At 45.1% G+C, this 11,714-nt stretch overlaps 1 protein-coding gene across 1 annotated transcript in view; it reads right to left on the bottom strand.

Annotated features, from left to right (window-relative positions):
* Positions 1 to 818: 818 nt before the first annotated feature.
* Positions 819 to 11,714, bottom strand: part of TMTC1 (transmembrane O-mannosyltransferase targeting cadherins 1) — a 134,459-nt gene continuing 123,563 nt past the window's right edge. Inside the window, exons 15-20 of the mRNA XM_040061107.1 lie at positions 9,712 to 9,847; positions 8,808 to 8,952; positions 8,558 to 8,695; positions 8,053 to 8,175; positions 6,810 to 6,887; positions 819 to 6,088 (exon numbers count right to left, since the gene is read on the bottom strand). Coding sequence (XP_039917041.1) covers positions 5,948 to 6,088; positions 6,810 to 6,887; positions 8,053 to 8,175; positions 8,558 to 8,695; positions 8,808 to 8,952; positions 9,712 to 9,847 — 761 coding nt within the window. The 3' untranslated portion in view covers positions 819 to 5,947. The remainder of the gene's footprint in view (positions 6,089 to 6,809; positions 6,888 to 8,052; positions 8,176 to 8,557; positions 8,696 to 8,807; positions 8,953 to 9,711; positions 9,848 to 11,714) is intronic.

Here is an 11,714-nt window from a genome sequence, read left to right on the forward strand (position 1 = left end):
TGCAGAGCTGCAACACACGTGGGCTTGAAGGTTCTCCAACCATGCCTCACCTGGGGCTCCCAGCTCCCTGGGTTTACTGCCTGTTTCCATGGTCAGCAGCAGGATCTAATGTCCCCCATCATCATTGTCACCAGACCTGAGGTGCCTCAGGCCTTGCAGAGGCACTGGGTTGAAGTTTCATTGTTGGGAGTCAGGGTGTATAGCCTGACTTTGGAGTGTGCAATTCCCCTTCATGCTACAGAGCATTTTGGATACACCAGGATGTCAGGAAACACCACAGCATGTGGTCAGGGCATTTGATTCCCTTTCGGGTCCATTTTCAATAGAGGTGTTTATCACCATTACTATCCCAAGTGAACTCAAACCCTGGAAGCATGCAGAAGCATTTAGGAATGCTTGCCAGGAAGAAGGGATTTACAACAAAATTAGTTTCTTTTTAATCTCTTTTTTTTTTTTTTTTTTTTTTCTCTTTCCACTCTGTAGATTTGTTTGACACATTCTTGACAGAGGCATAGAGCCTGACGTGAAGAGCTTATGTCAGTATAACATGTCCAATCATCAAGACTGTGTGAGCACCAGCCCACCACATCTTTTCTCATGCTCAGGCTCCAAAAAATGCCTGCTCCGATATTTTTATATGCCCAGACTCAAACACACATGCTGCACAGTTGCTCCTACATGGCCAATAACCTGGATTTCAGGAGAAGTAAAATAAAATGCAAGTCGAGTGGAATAAGAAACTTCGGCCCTTCCACCTCCAGAAGAACTTGTTCATGGCTGGTCCCAGAGAAAAAGAACAAAACCAGGCATAGCACCTATTTTTCTTACTTTTTATATAAAATAGACATTTACATACATTTTCTTCTGCAAAGACTTTGAGCATAACTCCGTGATGTGAAATCTAGCCATAAATCTCACTGTGAAAAAAGAAAAGACTTTGCAAATTCCTGCATCACTGACGTACATCCAGCTGCTGCTAAGTGTGAATTTATTTTTAAAATATTTCTCATCCATGGGCTGTTTTCTTGTGGTTTTGTTTTTGGTTTGGGTTTGTTTTTGTTTTTGTTGTTTTGGGTTTTTTTAAGATATGCACAGCTAATTAAAAAAAAAAAAAACCAAACTAGATACAGAAATAAGAACCATATGAACAACAGGCAATGCAAACAACTGCTTGAGAGAAACACGCAGCATGACATCCACTTCAGGCAGAATTTCTACAGTAATACAGTTGTAGAAGCTGTAACTTTTACAGAGGATACCACTGGGGGTATTTTCCAGAAGAAAAAAATTCAGCAAGTCAGTACAAACATGGCAATGAACTTTTGCACAAAGTTATCAAGGATACCTGAAGCAACTTTGCCACATTAAAACACCAGTGAATGCCAAGCGCTGTTTTTTTCTTTCTTTTTTTTTTTTTTTTTTTTTTCCTCTTTTGCTGCTGGGTTGAAATGTACATGAAAGCAAAATCGTGCATTTTGAAACTGCTGCAAGAAACTGAAGGTTGGAGGAAAAACCCTCTAAGGGCTAATTTTTTTCAAAAGATTGTACATAATTGCATATATGAAAGGTAGAAATTGAGCACTTGGTCAACTTAATCACATAAAGATTGAAGAGACTTAAGCACACACCAGCTTTTTCAATGAGCTGGAGGACAAGTGGGGAAAAAGACCACATAATAATATTCTAAATTGCTTAATTAATAAATTAGACTGACAATTATCTTATTTCACCAAATATTGTACACCATATCTGGCCTGGTTTCTGTAACTGTGGAGAAGCTTTCATAGTTTTTAGATCATTTTAGGGGTGTCCAGCCTCCCCTGCAAGTTAGGCTCTTTATTTCGAGGGTTTTTTGCTTATACTTCTTCCTACCCCCATGCATGCATGCACAGCCCCCTGTCCTCGAGATCTCTGGAATGAAGGCCATTTGCACTGCTGCATTCACTTACTGTTTGGTCAAAACAAATTGCCTGCACATTTGTAGGAAAATCTAGTCCAAAGAGTCCATGAGAGAAGGAAAATGCCGCCACTGCATCATTTATCCTGGGGGACAGAAAAGGCATGGAAGCAAAGAATGCTGGAATTTAAATAAGCAATAAAATGAAATCCATCAGCTGCAAATATTATTCATGGAGAAAGGAAAAAGCAACACAATTATTATGTTTCTCATTTAGGATTAAAATGCACAGTGAGTACATGAGAGTCCTGTCTAACCAGCTTTCCATTAATTCTCTGCTTTAAAATTAGTGAGCACTAAGGTTTAGCCAATGCAACTTGCAGAGAGCATGAACTCTCCCCCACCAGGCAGATCTTCAGCCATTTATTAATTTGCAATCTCTGCTAACCATGCTGAGCACTGGAGCTGGCAAAAAACAATGTATTTATAACTCAATTTTTTAGAAGCTGTGCAATGCTAGAGGAAGAGAACATTTCCTATGATTAATTAAGATAACATAAAGTTATCACAAGGTAAGTTGCTCGATTTATCTTTCACAATAGCATTCCATTTTGGTGGAGGTAACCCATTTCATTTCATTTAATTTCAAACTCTGTTCTTCTTTGCCTGCAATAAACCTTTGATGTGATTAATGCCCTGAACAAACGCAGGGCTTCAGCATGGGCGCCAACAGGACAGGGAGTCAGCTCAGAACTTCACAAGGGTTTAACTGCTTTGGTAGCCCATGGTCTGAGCCATTCTCCAAATCTGCTGCCAGTTTGCAGACTGTCATCCTGCATAGATGGGGTATAAAGTGCTGGTTCAGGAAGGTGGGGCTCATCGAGCTCTCCTCTCTCCAGAACTACCATAAACTCAGTTCCAAATTGTGGAGAGCTGGCCTTTCAGCACGGAAATGTAAACTGGTTCAACTGGCCTTAAAATCCCTGGATATGGTATCTGCCTAGTTCAGGCAAGTGGATATGCCTTGCCTTCCAACCAAACCACCTCCCTTACTGGGAGCATGGTCCCATCTTCCTCCGTTTTCTGCAAGTAAGACAGTGTTGCACAAATGGTAATCAATCCTTCTCCAGGATTTGGGAGGGGGACATCCAAAGCTGTATTATACTTCTACACGTACACTAGTTTTAGGAGGTCAGGATGGCTGTGACAAGGTTTTAGGACAAGCAGGAGAAAGTAATTTCTACCAGGTCTCTCAGGAAAGACAAACTAAGATTTATGCTGAAGTTAAAAACATAAAACTAAGTCTTTCCTCTCACAAAGCATTGCTATAAAAATACAACTTCTGTATTTGAAAATATATGTTTCATTGGCCACTATTTAAAGCCACAAACTGCAGTGAGGCCTGTAGAATATATAGTATTTATTTAATATACCTTTATGAGGCAAAGTTCATAGTTGATACACATTTTTAAAGGAGGCATATCTCCCTCCACACTACTCCCCAAGCCTCAGCTGGCTGTCAGAGCACTCTGCAGATGCCTCCTCCCTGGGGGGCTTTGCACGGCACCAGTGTCAGAGCTGTACCAAACACTGTTTTGCCAGCCCCCAAATTCACTGCACCACAGCCAACCTGGGCACACGGGGCTTTGGGAAGCTGCCCCAAAAATGCAGCTCACCTTGGGGACAGGCAGAGAGCTTTCTGGTCCAGGTACCTCTGAATATCCCAGTAAGGAACAACGTACAACCTTGCGACGCATGCCAGGGAGCAGACTGCTGTCAGAGGCCATTTAGGCTTTGGTTTCCCCATCCCATGGGACAGTGCTGGCATGATGCCACCTTGTTCTGGCCATCCTGGCAGCCCAGGGATCTACAAAGCTACTCTGGGCATGGCAGCCAGCAGAGCACCTGCACTGAGGACCCGCAGAAATGTCAGTTCAGCCAGTCCACGGCCACAAGTTGTGTGAAAAAACAAGAGAGGGTTGCTGACCCAGCCCAGGAGCTCAAACCTGCCCCTGGCCCCATAAAGTAAAGTAGGCTGCTTGGGCTAGGAGCAGAAAACTCAACAGTGAAACAACTCGCTTATTCTGACCCCAGTGCTCCCCTGGGAAGCTGGTTTGAAGGGAAAGAACCCAAACACTTGTGGTGCCACCTCTTCCCCCAAGCAGTATCTCACTTCTGCCCAGCTGTAGCTGGCTGGTCCCCTTGACCAGGGGGGACCAATCGAGCCTGCTCTCAGTGGGTGCACAGCCGTGGCTCTGGCAGGTCCATAAACCCTGGCAGGGCAGACAACTGCACCTGGACTCCCTCTGAGCTCCAAACGCAGCTGGAGTCACATCAGTAATTCCTCAGTAATCTGACCATCACCTGCAGCAGGACACCAGGCTTTTCAAATGAAGCCAGAAAAAGCTCCAGCACATGGCTGAACCATCCCACCTGAGGGAATTTGGAGCAGGCTGAGCTGCCATGGCCAGCTAAATCGGGGCACCCACAGGGGTTTTCCTGATAGATGTGTTTCGAGGCATCGCACACCAAATTGAACTGTACTAAAAATGCCAAAACCAGGGCTGCTGGCCACAGTCAAGCTCAAACAAAACAACTTTTCTAGCAATTTAGCGCTGCAAGAACAAAATGATGATCTACCCTGATGTCCAAACCCAAAGGCACGAAGCAGGATCCCACTAACGCTCCCTGTGAACTGGTACAAACCCCAGTGGAAGCAGCAAACATGCTGCTATTGCAGGGCCAGTGTGGTCCAGTGTGCTCTGCAGCCACTTGCCTTAGAATCACGAGAGGGAATTATTCCAGCTTGCCTCATTGGTACTCCCTTTCTCTAACTTCAGACAATATGAGTCACAATGCCCAACCATGTGGCCAGTCTGTGAAGGATATTGCCCAGTTCGTATAAAACAGAGAAAATATATTAATTATTTGATTATTATAAGTTAAATAAATAAAGCTCAAAAATAAAAGCCCCCAGTTCTGAAGAGAATTTGCTTTCCCACATCAGTATTTAAAAATATAGATTTATGACTGATCAGCTATAGGTCATTTTCTGTATCTCTGAGGGGAGCAGTGAGAACACTTTGACCAAGTATTTTGTCAGTGTTATCACCATGATAAATGGGCTTTGTCCCTGCACACCCATAAAACAGCCTCCTTCGTACCTTTCCAGGCTAGGAAACGCTCCCTAATCTCTCTGTGGCTTTATTTTACCTCCTGTATTGATTAGATAGGTTGGTTGTTTTCCATACTGGGGACTGAGCAGAAGGACAAGTAATCCTAGAGCTTCCCATCACCTTTGGATACTTTCATTTTTTTCAAAGTAATAATTATTTGGCCTGGAGGGAGAGGGCAAAGGGTAAAGCCATATGATATTTGACTAAAGTGACATCATGAACCTGAATTACTACAAAATTATTGTCTAGTGAGTAAAACATTCAGGCTAGGTTTTCCCTCAAAGGATCATCTGTCCTACTTGTAGAATCATCCTTCCAGGGTGATATTTAAATTGTTTTCCCTTTCTTTAGAATAATTTTCAAGTCACATTTAGAGCTGTAAAAGCGACCACCATTTCCTCAGCATTAACCCCTTGGAACCTTTTTTATGTGACCATTATGACCATCTTTCCTGTCTGCAGCACTTGCAATGAAGCCCATCAGTGGTGCTCTACATGGATGAGGTGAGCCTGTGCGGAGTAACAGGAGCTGCTACTTCACCCCTGCTGCAATGGATGAGTGCTTTGTCTCCATGGTTTCCCTGGTGACAACCAAGATATTGAAGGTACATGTCCCACCCACACTCCCAGAGTGACTAAAACGGGTTCAGCCTAGACATAAATCTCAATTAAAGGAAGGTTTTCATTCTTGCTCCAGCACGTTCCACGGGACCCGAGTGTCTCCCATTACTTTGATCAAACCTAAGCATGCATTCTAAGTTTGCCTTCCATAATTCTGAGTCCTATCAAAGTTCCTTCAGCATCACTTTGAGCAACAGGCTTCCACCACGCTCTTCTCCAAGGGGCACGAGTGTCTTTCTGCTGGTGACTGATTGCTATGTTTGGTCTTTCTCCTGGACTTCTTGAAACCGTTTCTCCAAGCGATCCAGCTTGGCCAGATTCTCCTTCAGCAGCTTGCTGTTTGGAACCAGTTGTAAGGCTTTCTCATAGTAGTCACGGGCAGTGATGTAGCTCCCCTGCAAAGGAAATGAAAATGAGTAGTAGGTCTCATTCACATTCTTACACAGAGAAAGTTCATTCCGAGAGTAAAGTGAAAAATGTAATACAGGGGAAACACAGTTTAAAAAACCTGACGTTGTTGGGTTACAAAAATACTTCTTCTTTATGAAATAGCTCACCAAGGGATGTTAACCTGAAGATGAAACTCACGCAGCAAGAAATAGATTTACATTTTTCTGTTATGTTGCACCAGAAGAGCTAATTTTACTCAGCAACAGGACAGCTTTGGGACATCACTCAATGTGGCTCCTTAAGACCCAAATCATAATGATATGCTAAATATTCAAAAGAATAAGCAACCACAGGGTAGGCTGTCTATTTCCATAATTTCATGCCATTATCATGCATTACAAATCTTTATTAAATTAAGTAGAGAAGAACTTTAAAAGTCGACTCACAGTGGCATTTTTCTAAGGTAGGTCAACAGCTGAAGCAGGAAAGCTTTAGAGAGGAGCAGGTTGTTCCTTTCACCCTGCACTCTTAAAATATGACATTTGCTTTACCAAGCAACTTGGTCGGGAATCCTAGCTGGGGTGAAGAGACTTCCCTCTTTTTTGGATGAAATATGTCAAGGGACTTGCTGCTCACAAACATGCAACTCTTGGCAGTCTGAAACCAGTTTGTCCTGAGTAGTAGTCTCTGCACCTGGCAGCTTAAGGAAAACCAAAACTGTCATACCTTGATGTGCTCGATGCCTCCCATATTCATCCAGGCCTGTGCTTGGTCTGGGTTGAGCTCCACAGCCCTTTTATAGCTCTACAGAAACATGAAACATTTCTAGATTAAGAGGCTGACTCTTCAAACAAAACCAGTGCTGGAGGGGAAAGAGAAATGCAGTTTCCTCTCCTGAAGCCATTCAGAATGTAATTCAAATTCCTCTCATATACAATGCACAAAGTGAATTTCAGTTTCTTTGCAAAATAAGCATAGAATGTACTGCTTCATGGCTCAGTTCATCTCACAGGTTTTCCCTGCCAATATGGGCTTTTCCTGCACTGTGAGAGGAGCCACATCTTCAGCCCTGTCCCTGCCCACTGCACCACTGGGGTCTCCTGCACATCAAGGTAATTTCCTTAGGCAGTGCCAAACACAATGCCAGCCAACTACAGGCCATGTGGTTGCTCTTTATCTGCAAAGGTTTAATTCAGAGCTGGTGGCAGACTCTGGTACAGCCACTGGCGTGGAGGTTTCACAAGGACCTGAGGGCAGTGCTTTCCATCCCCACTGACGCTGAGTGTGGGAGAAGAAGTCATTAGGGCCTTCTGGAGTCTGTCAAACAGCATTGTTTAACACTGTCACAACAGGAAAGATTTTCAAATCAGGATTAAACGTCTCTAGGGATACTGAGACTATTCAGAACAGTCCAAATAATATTTTCTGAATCAGAGAACAATGGAATGAGAGGGATCTTAAAGATTATCCACTTCCATCTTCCCTCCTACAGGCAGTGATACCTTCCACTAGATCAGGTTGCTTCGTTACTATTATTAATGCTAACATAATTTCTGAGCTATCAAGCATCCTGCTTCACAGGATAAACCAACTTCTCAGTTACTGGCTTCTGAGGTGAAATATAACAATATGGTGAGCTCTCACAGGTCCCCAAGCCCTGGAGCTGTCACTGATAGCAAGAAGGGCTGGGGCTGGATGGTGCAAGGGTCAATCCCACCACAATTCTGTACTTAACCTCTCAGAGCAGGGAGTGGTAACTCCACACAGAGATATTTTTTTCCTCATTCGGAAAAAAGTTGCAATTAAGCCAGGTAAAGTTAGCTGTCTCATAGCTGTCTCTGTACCAGTGATGGACTCTGAGATCCTAAGGCCAACAGCCAGGGTGTATGCACCAGGCAGTTTCACGCACAATGAGCAAACTCTATCTTTTAGCCTATAAAACCACCGGTAGGTCTTAGAGCAGTCATACCTCAAAAGCCTTGTCAAGGAGATTCTGTTCTCTTAGCTGGTTTCCTTTAGTGAAAAAGAGCTCTGATATGACTTTTGGATCCTTTGGTTTTAGCTGAAGCGCTTTTTCTATAGCTTCAAGTGCCTGTGAAAAAGCAAGAAAACATTGTGTGCCTTCCATTCGGTGCCTTCCCACTTCCCATTCTTTCCTCACCACCATGGACTCCCAGCATAAGAATCATCTTCCTTCTTCCTTTGTTTGCCCCACGCCATTAACACACAGGAAAATGAGACTTTTAGATGCCTGGGGCTGATGGGCAGTGGGCCTGACAGCAGCAGGAGGTATAAGTGATAAGAAAACCACACTGCTTAGTTTCAGTCTTAGTATGTAGATAAATTGAAGGTTTTAGTGAAGAAATAATCTACCGAATGTGTGCTGAGGCATGCTATATGTACCCAGAGAGATGGAGTGTAAAATTCCACCTGTGTGGGAGTCCTTGGGACAAGGGCATCCCATGCCACGGTACCTTGGCATAGAGCTCCTGCTTGCTGTAGATGGCTGACAGAAGGCGGTAGCACTCCAGACACGCTGCATCCTCATTAAGGATATGGTTCGTCATCTTTTCGGCTTCCTTCGTCCGCCCCATCATCGCCAGAACCTGAGCCTATAACAGAGCCACGTTCTGAGGTGTTTGAAACACCCAGCCCTGTCATATGCTGGGCTGCACCCAGTGGCTGCTGCTCCCCACCAAGGCCCTGCCCTGGCCCCACGCTCACCAGCGCCAGTCGGATGTCCTTGTTGGAAGGCTGCAGCGCTGCCGCTTCCCTGTAAACCTGCAGCGCTTCTTCGTATCGGGCCGTGTTGTAATAGAGAGCCCCCAGTGGGGACAGGATCTCAGCCTTCCGGGATACCTTCAGTGCCCTGGAGTTGGGGAAAAAGGGATGTTTCAAGATGGTGTGAGGAGCAAACCGGAAGAGTGAGGTGGGCTTGTGCTGGGATGGAGAACTAAAGCATCCCAACCTGGGAAGCACAAATTTCAAGTCCTGGGGAGGGATGAATGAGCCCACAGCAGTAATCCCTCTAGCCACCAGAGAAAGAGCCACCTCCAAAGTGCCCACAAGCCTGCTGCAGGGGTGGGGATGGTTGACAGTGATGAAACCTGGGGAATGCGAGCACAAATCTATATGCCAAAACGAAGGCAAAAAAATACTCCCACCCAATCCATCCTGCTGCATACCAGGAGTCAGAGCCTGACCGCTGAGTGCTGCTGGGAAGGGCCAGAGTTCCTAATGATGACAAGGGTTTGGTGCTGAGCTGTGCAGCACTTATGGCTGTTACTGGTGCAGCAACCACCTTCAAGCAGGGTGGGAGTTGTGGTAATGCAGCCTGCTCCTGCCACTGAGAAACCTCCACCTTTATCATCAGAGCATCCCCCAGCCAAAAGCAGCAGTGTCCATCCTGGGGGCTTGGGAATAGTCCAGGGAAATCAACACTGCCTGAGCCCACGCTGTCTTTCCAAGCACTCCCCAAAAATAGCCAAATCTAGTTTCAAACAGATGGAGAATGAAGGGAGGAAACCCCACGCATGCACTGATAGATCCGCTTATCAGAACCTCTTTAGCAGAGAAAAGTCATACAGGGGCAGGAGGAAACCCTCTGTCTCCCATCCCCAATCCTCACCTCTTGTACCACACTTCAGCCTCCTTGTTCTGCCCCAGGGAGCGGTGAAGCCTGCCCAGGTTCACCATGGCCACGTGGTGAGCGGGGCTCAAGAGGATGGCCTGTCTGTAGTGGGACATGGCTCTCTCGGGAGACCCTGGAGAGGAAAACAGCCATTAAACCAGAAAAAACCCTGAGCAATCAGAAAGACCCTGTCTCAAACTCAGCACACAGTAATGTTCTGGCTTTCTTTCTTCAATTGCTCTATGCAGGGAATCATTTTTGAGAAAGAAATCCTGCCTCAGGATTTTGAATCTAAGTGTAAGAGAAATTGCTGCCCAAATTAAGATTTAGGCCCCAATATTTAGAGACGATCCTGAGAAGTAGATTTTTTAGGGGTGGATTTTTTGCAAGTTGAGGATGTAGTCACAACAAGGTGACTCCTGACTGAAAGCACCCTCTTTACCATCCAGCAGGGACACAACCCCTGTGCTAAGGACCGAACCCACCCCAGAGAAGGGGCTAGGGCACATGTGCCATTTCCTGGTGGAGCATCCTTTCACCCTGGCTCACTAGAGAAATGGACAATAAAGAATGAAGAACAACTCCCTCTGTATTCCCCACACCAAATCGTTTCAGCTCTCTCCAAACAGAGATTATTCCCTCTGCCTCTACTGTGCTGCTCTGAGCTCCAACTTAGTCTCTGTGTATTGCTCAACAGGACTAGGAATAGCTGCCAAGGACCAGCCAATTCCCACTCAGGGCAATAAATCCCAGAGCAGAGGTGTTCTGGTGCCTATTTTGGAGTACATAGGCACCATCTCTGTGCTGCACAGGAGCCATTGGGTGGCACTGCTTCGCTGCGTGAAAATGTGCAAGGTCCTGCAGCCCATGACATCACCAAGCACCACAACAAAATACAAGCAAAAAGAGAGGTGCAAGATCACTACCCTAATGCATAAAGCTCTACTCTTAATATTGCATTTTTACTTAGCTAAATAATGATAAAAGTATTAAGTTCCAGCTTTTCATCAATGCAAACATTGCATTTTTAATCCCAGGGCTCGTTTAATTGGTTTGCAAACTCCAGATAATCTCCTGATGAAAACCAATATTCAAAGAGCTTTGTCCACCAACAAAGCTTTTCAGTGTTGGCATTTTTTAAACCTATTCACTTCACAATGTATTTAATTCTATTTCGAGCTGGAAAACACATCTCGAAAACAGCCAGTGCATGTTGGGGCACTCAACAGGCTGCTGTGGGAATTCTGTTTTCATAGCTTCACAGATCTAGTTTGATTTCTCTGAAATCATCTATGCAACTTAAAAGATGCATGGACACATCTCAGCATCTCCTTTAAAGGAGTGAGGAAGAACATCTGTGGAGAGGTTTAGAAGAGTTCAAGATTCGCCCAAGGCTGAGGACATGTTGTTCAAGGTATGACTTTTTCAAAACATCCAGCAGCAGCCTCGATCTTTCCCCACCACTGAGCAGGCAGACGTTTTTGAAAATTATATCTACAAAACATCCTGGGAAGCAGCTGGGCACGCACCTCGGCCCCTCAGCCAGCCAGCACCTCCCCTGCTCAGCACACAGGGGTAATGTGCATCATTAAGGGAAACACACTGAATGTCTGTGACTGCTGCAGAGCTGTCTGGAGTTGTGGCTCCCCAGAGAAGACACTTGCTGGAGGCTTGTTGCACAAAATCCTGCAAGTTAATTGGCATGGTGCTTCACAGCATCTCCCTGTGCCGCCGGCGAAGAGCGCAGCCTGTGACAGGCTCACCACCAGCCACCTCCTTCACGCCTTGTCATGTCTCTAGGAGGGTTATTGACACATCATGCCCCAAGTATCAAAAGTCAGTGGGTTTTTTTCCAGTTGTTTGTCTGCAGGGAAGTGTAGGAGTACTCCAGGAAATGATAGCTTTGACTTTGGCAGAGTACACAAGTGCAAAAACCAGAAAGTGCTCTGCACTACATTTGAACCACAAATTTTGGCAGGAATAGGAGTTTATCTTGGTTG

The sequence above is a fragment of the Hirundo rustica genome, chromosome 4, assembly GCF_015227805.2.
Source record: "Hirundo rustica isolate bHirRus1 chromosome 4, bHirRus1.pri.v3, whole genome shotgun sequence".
In the NCBI taxonomy this organism is placed as follows: Eukaryota; Metazoa; Chordata; class Aves; order Passeriformes; family Hirundinidae; genus Hirundo; species Hirundo rustica.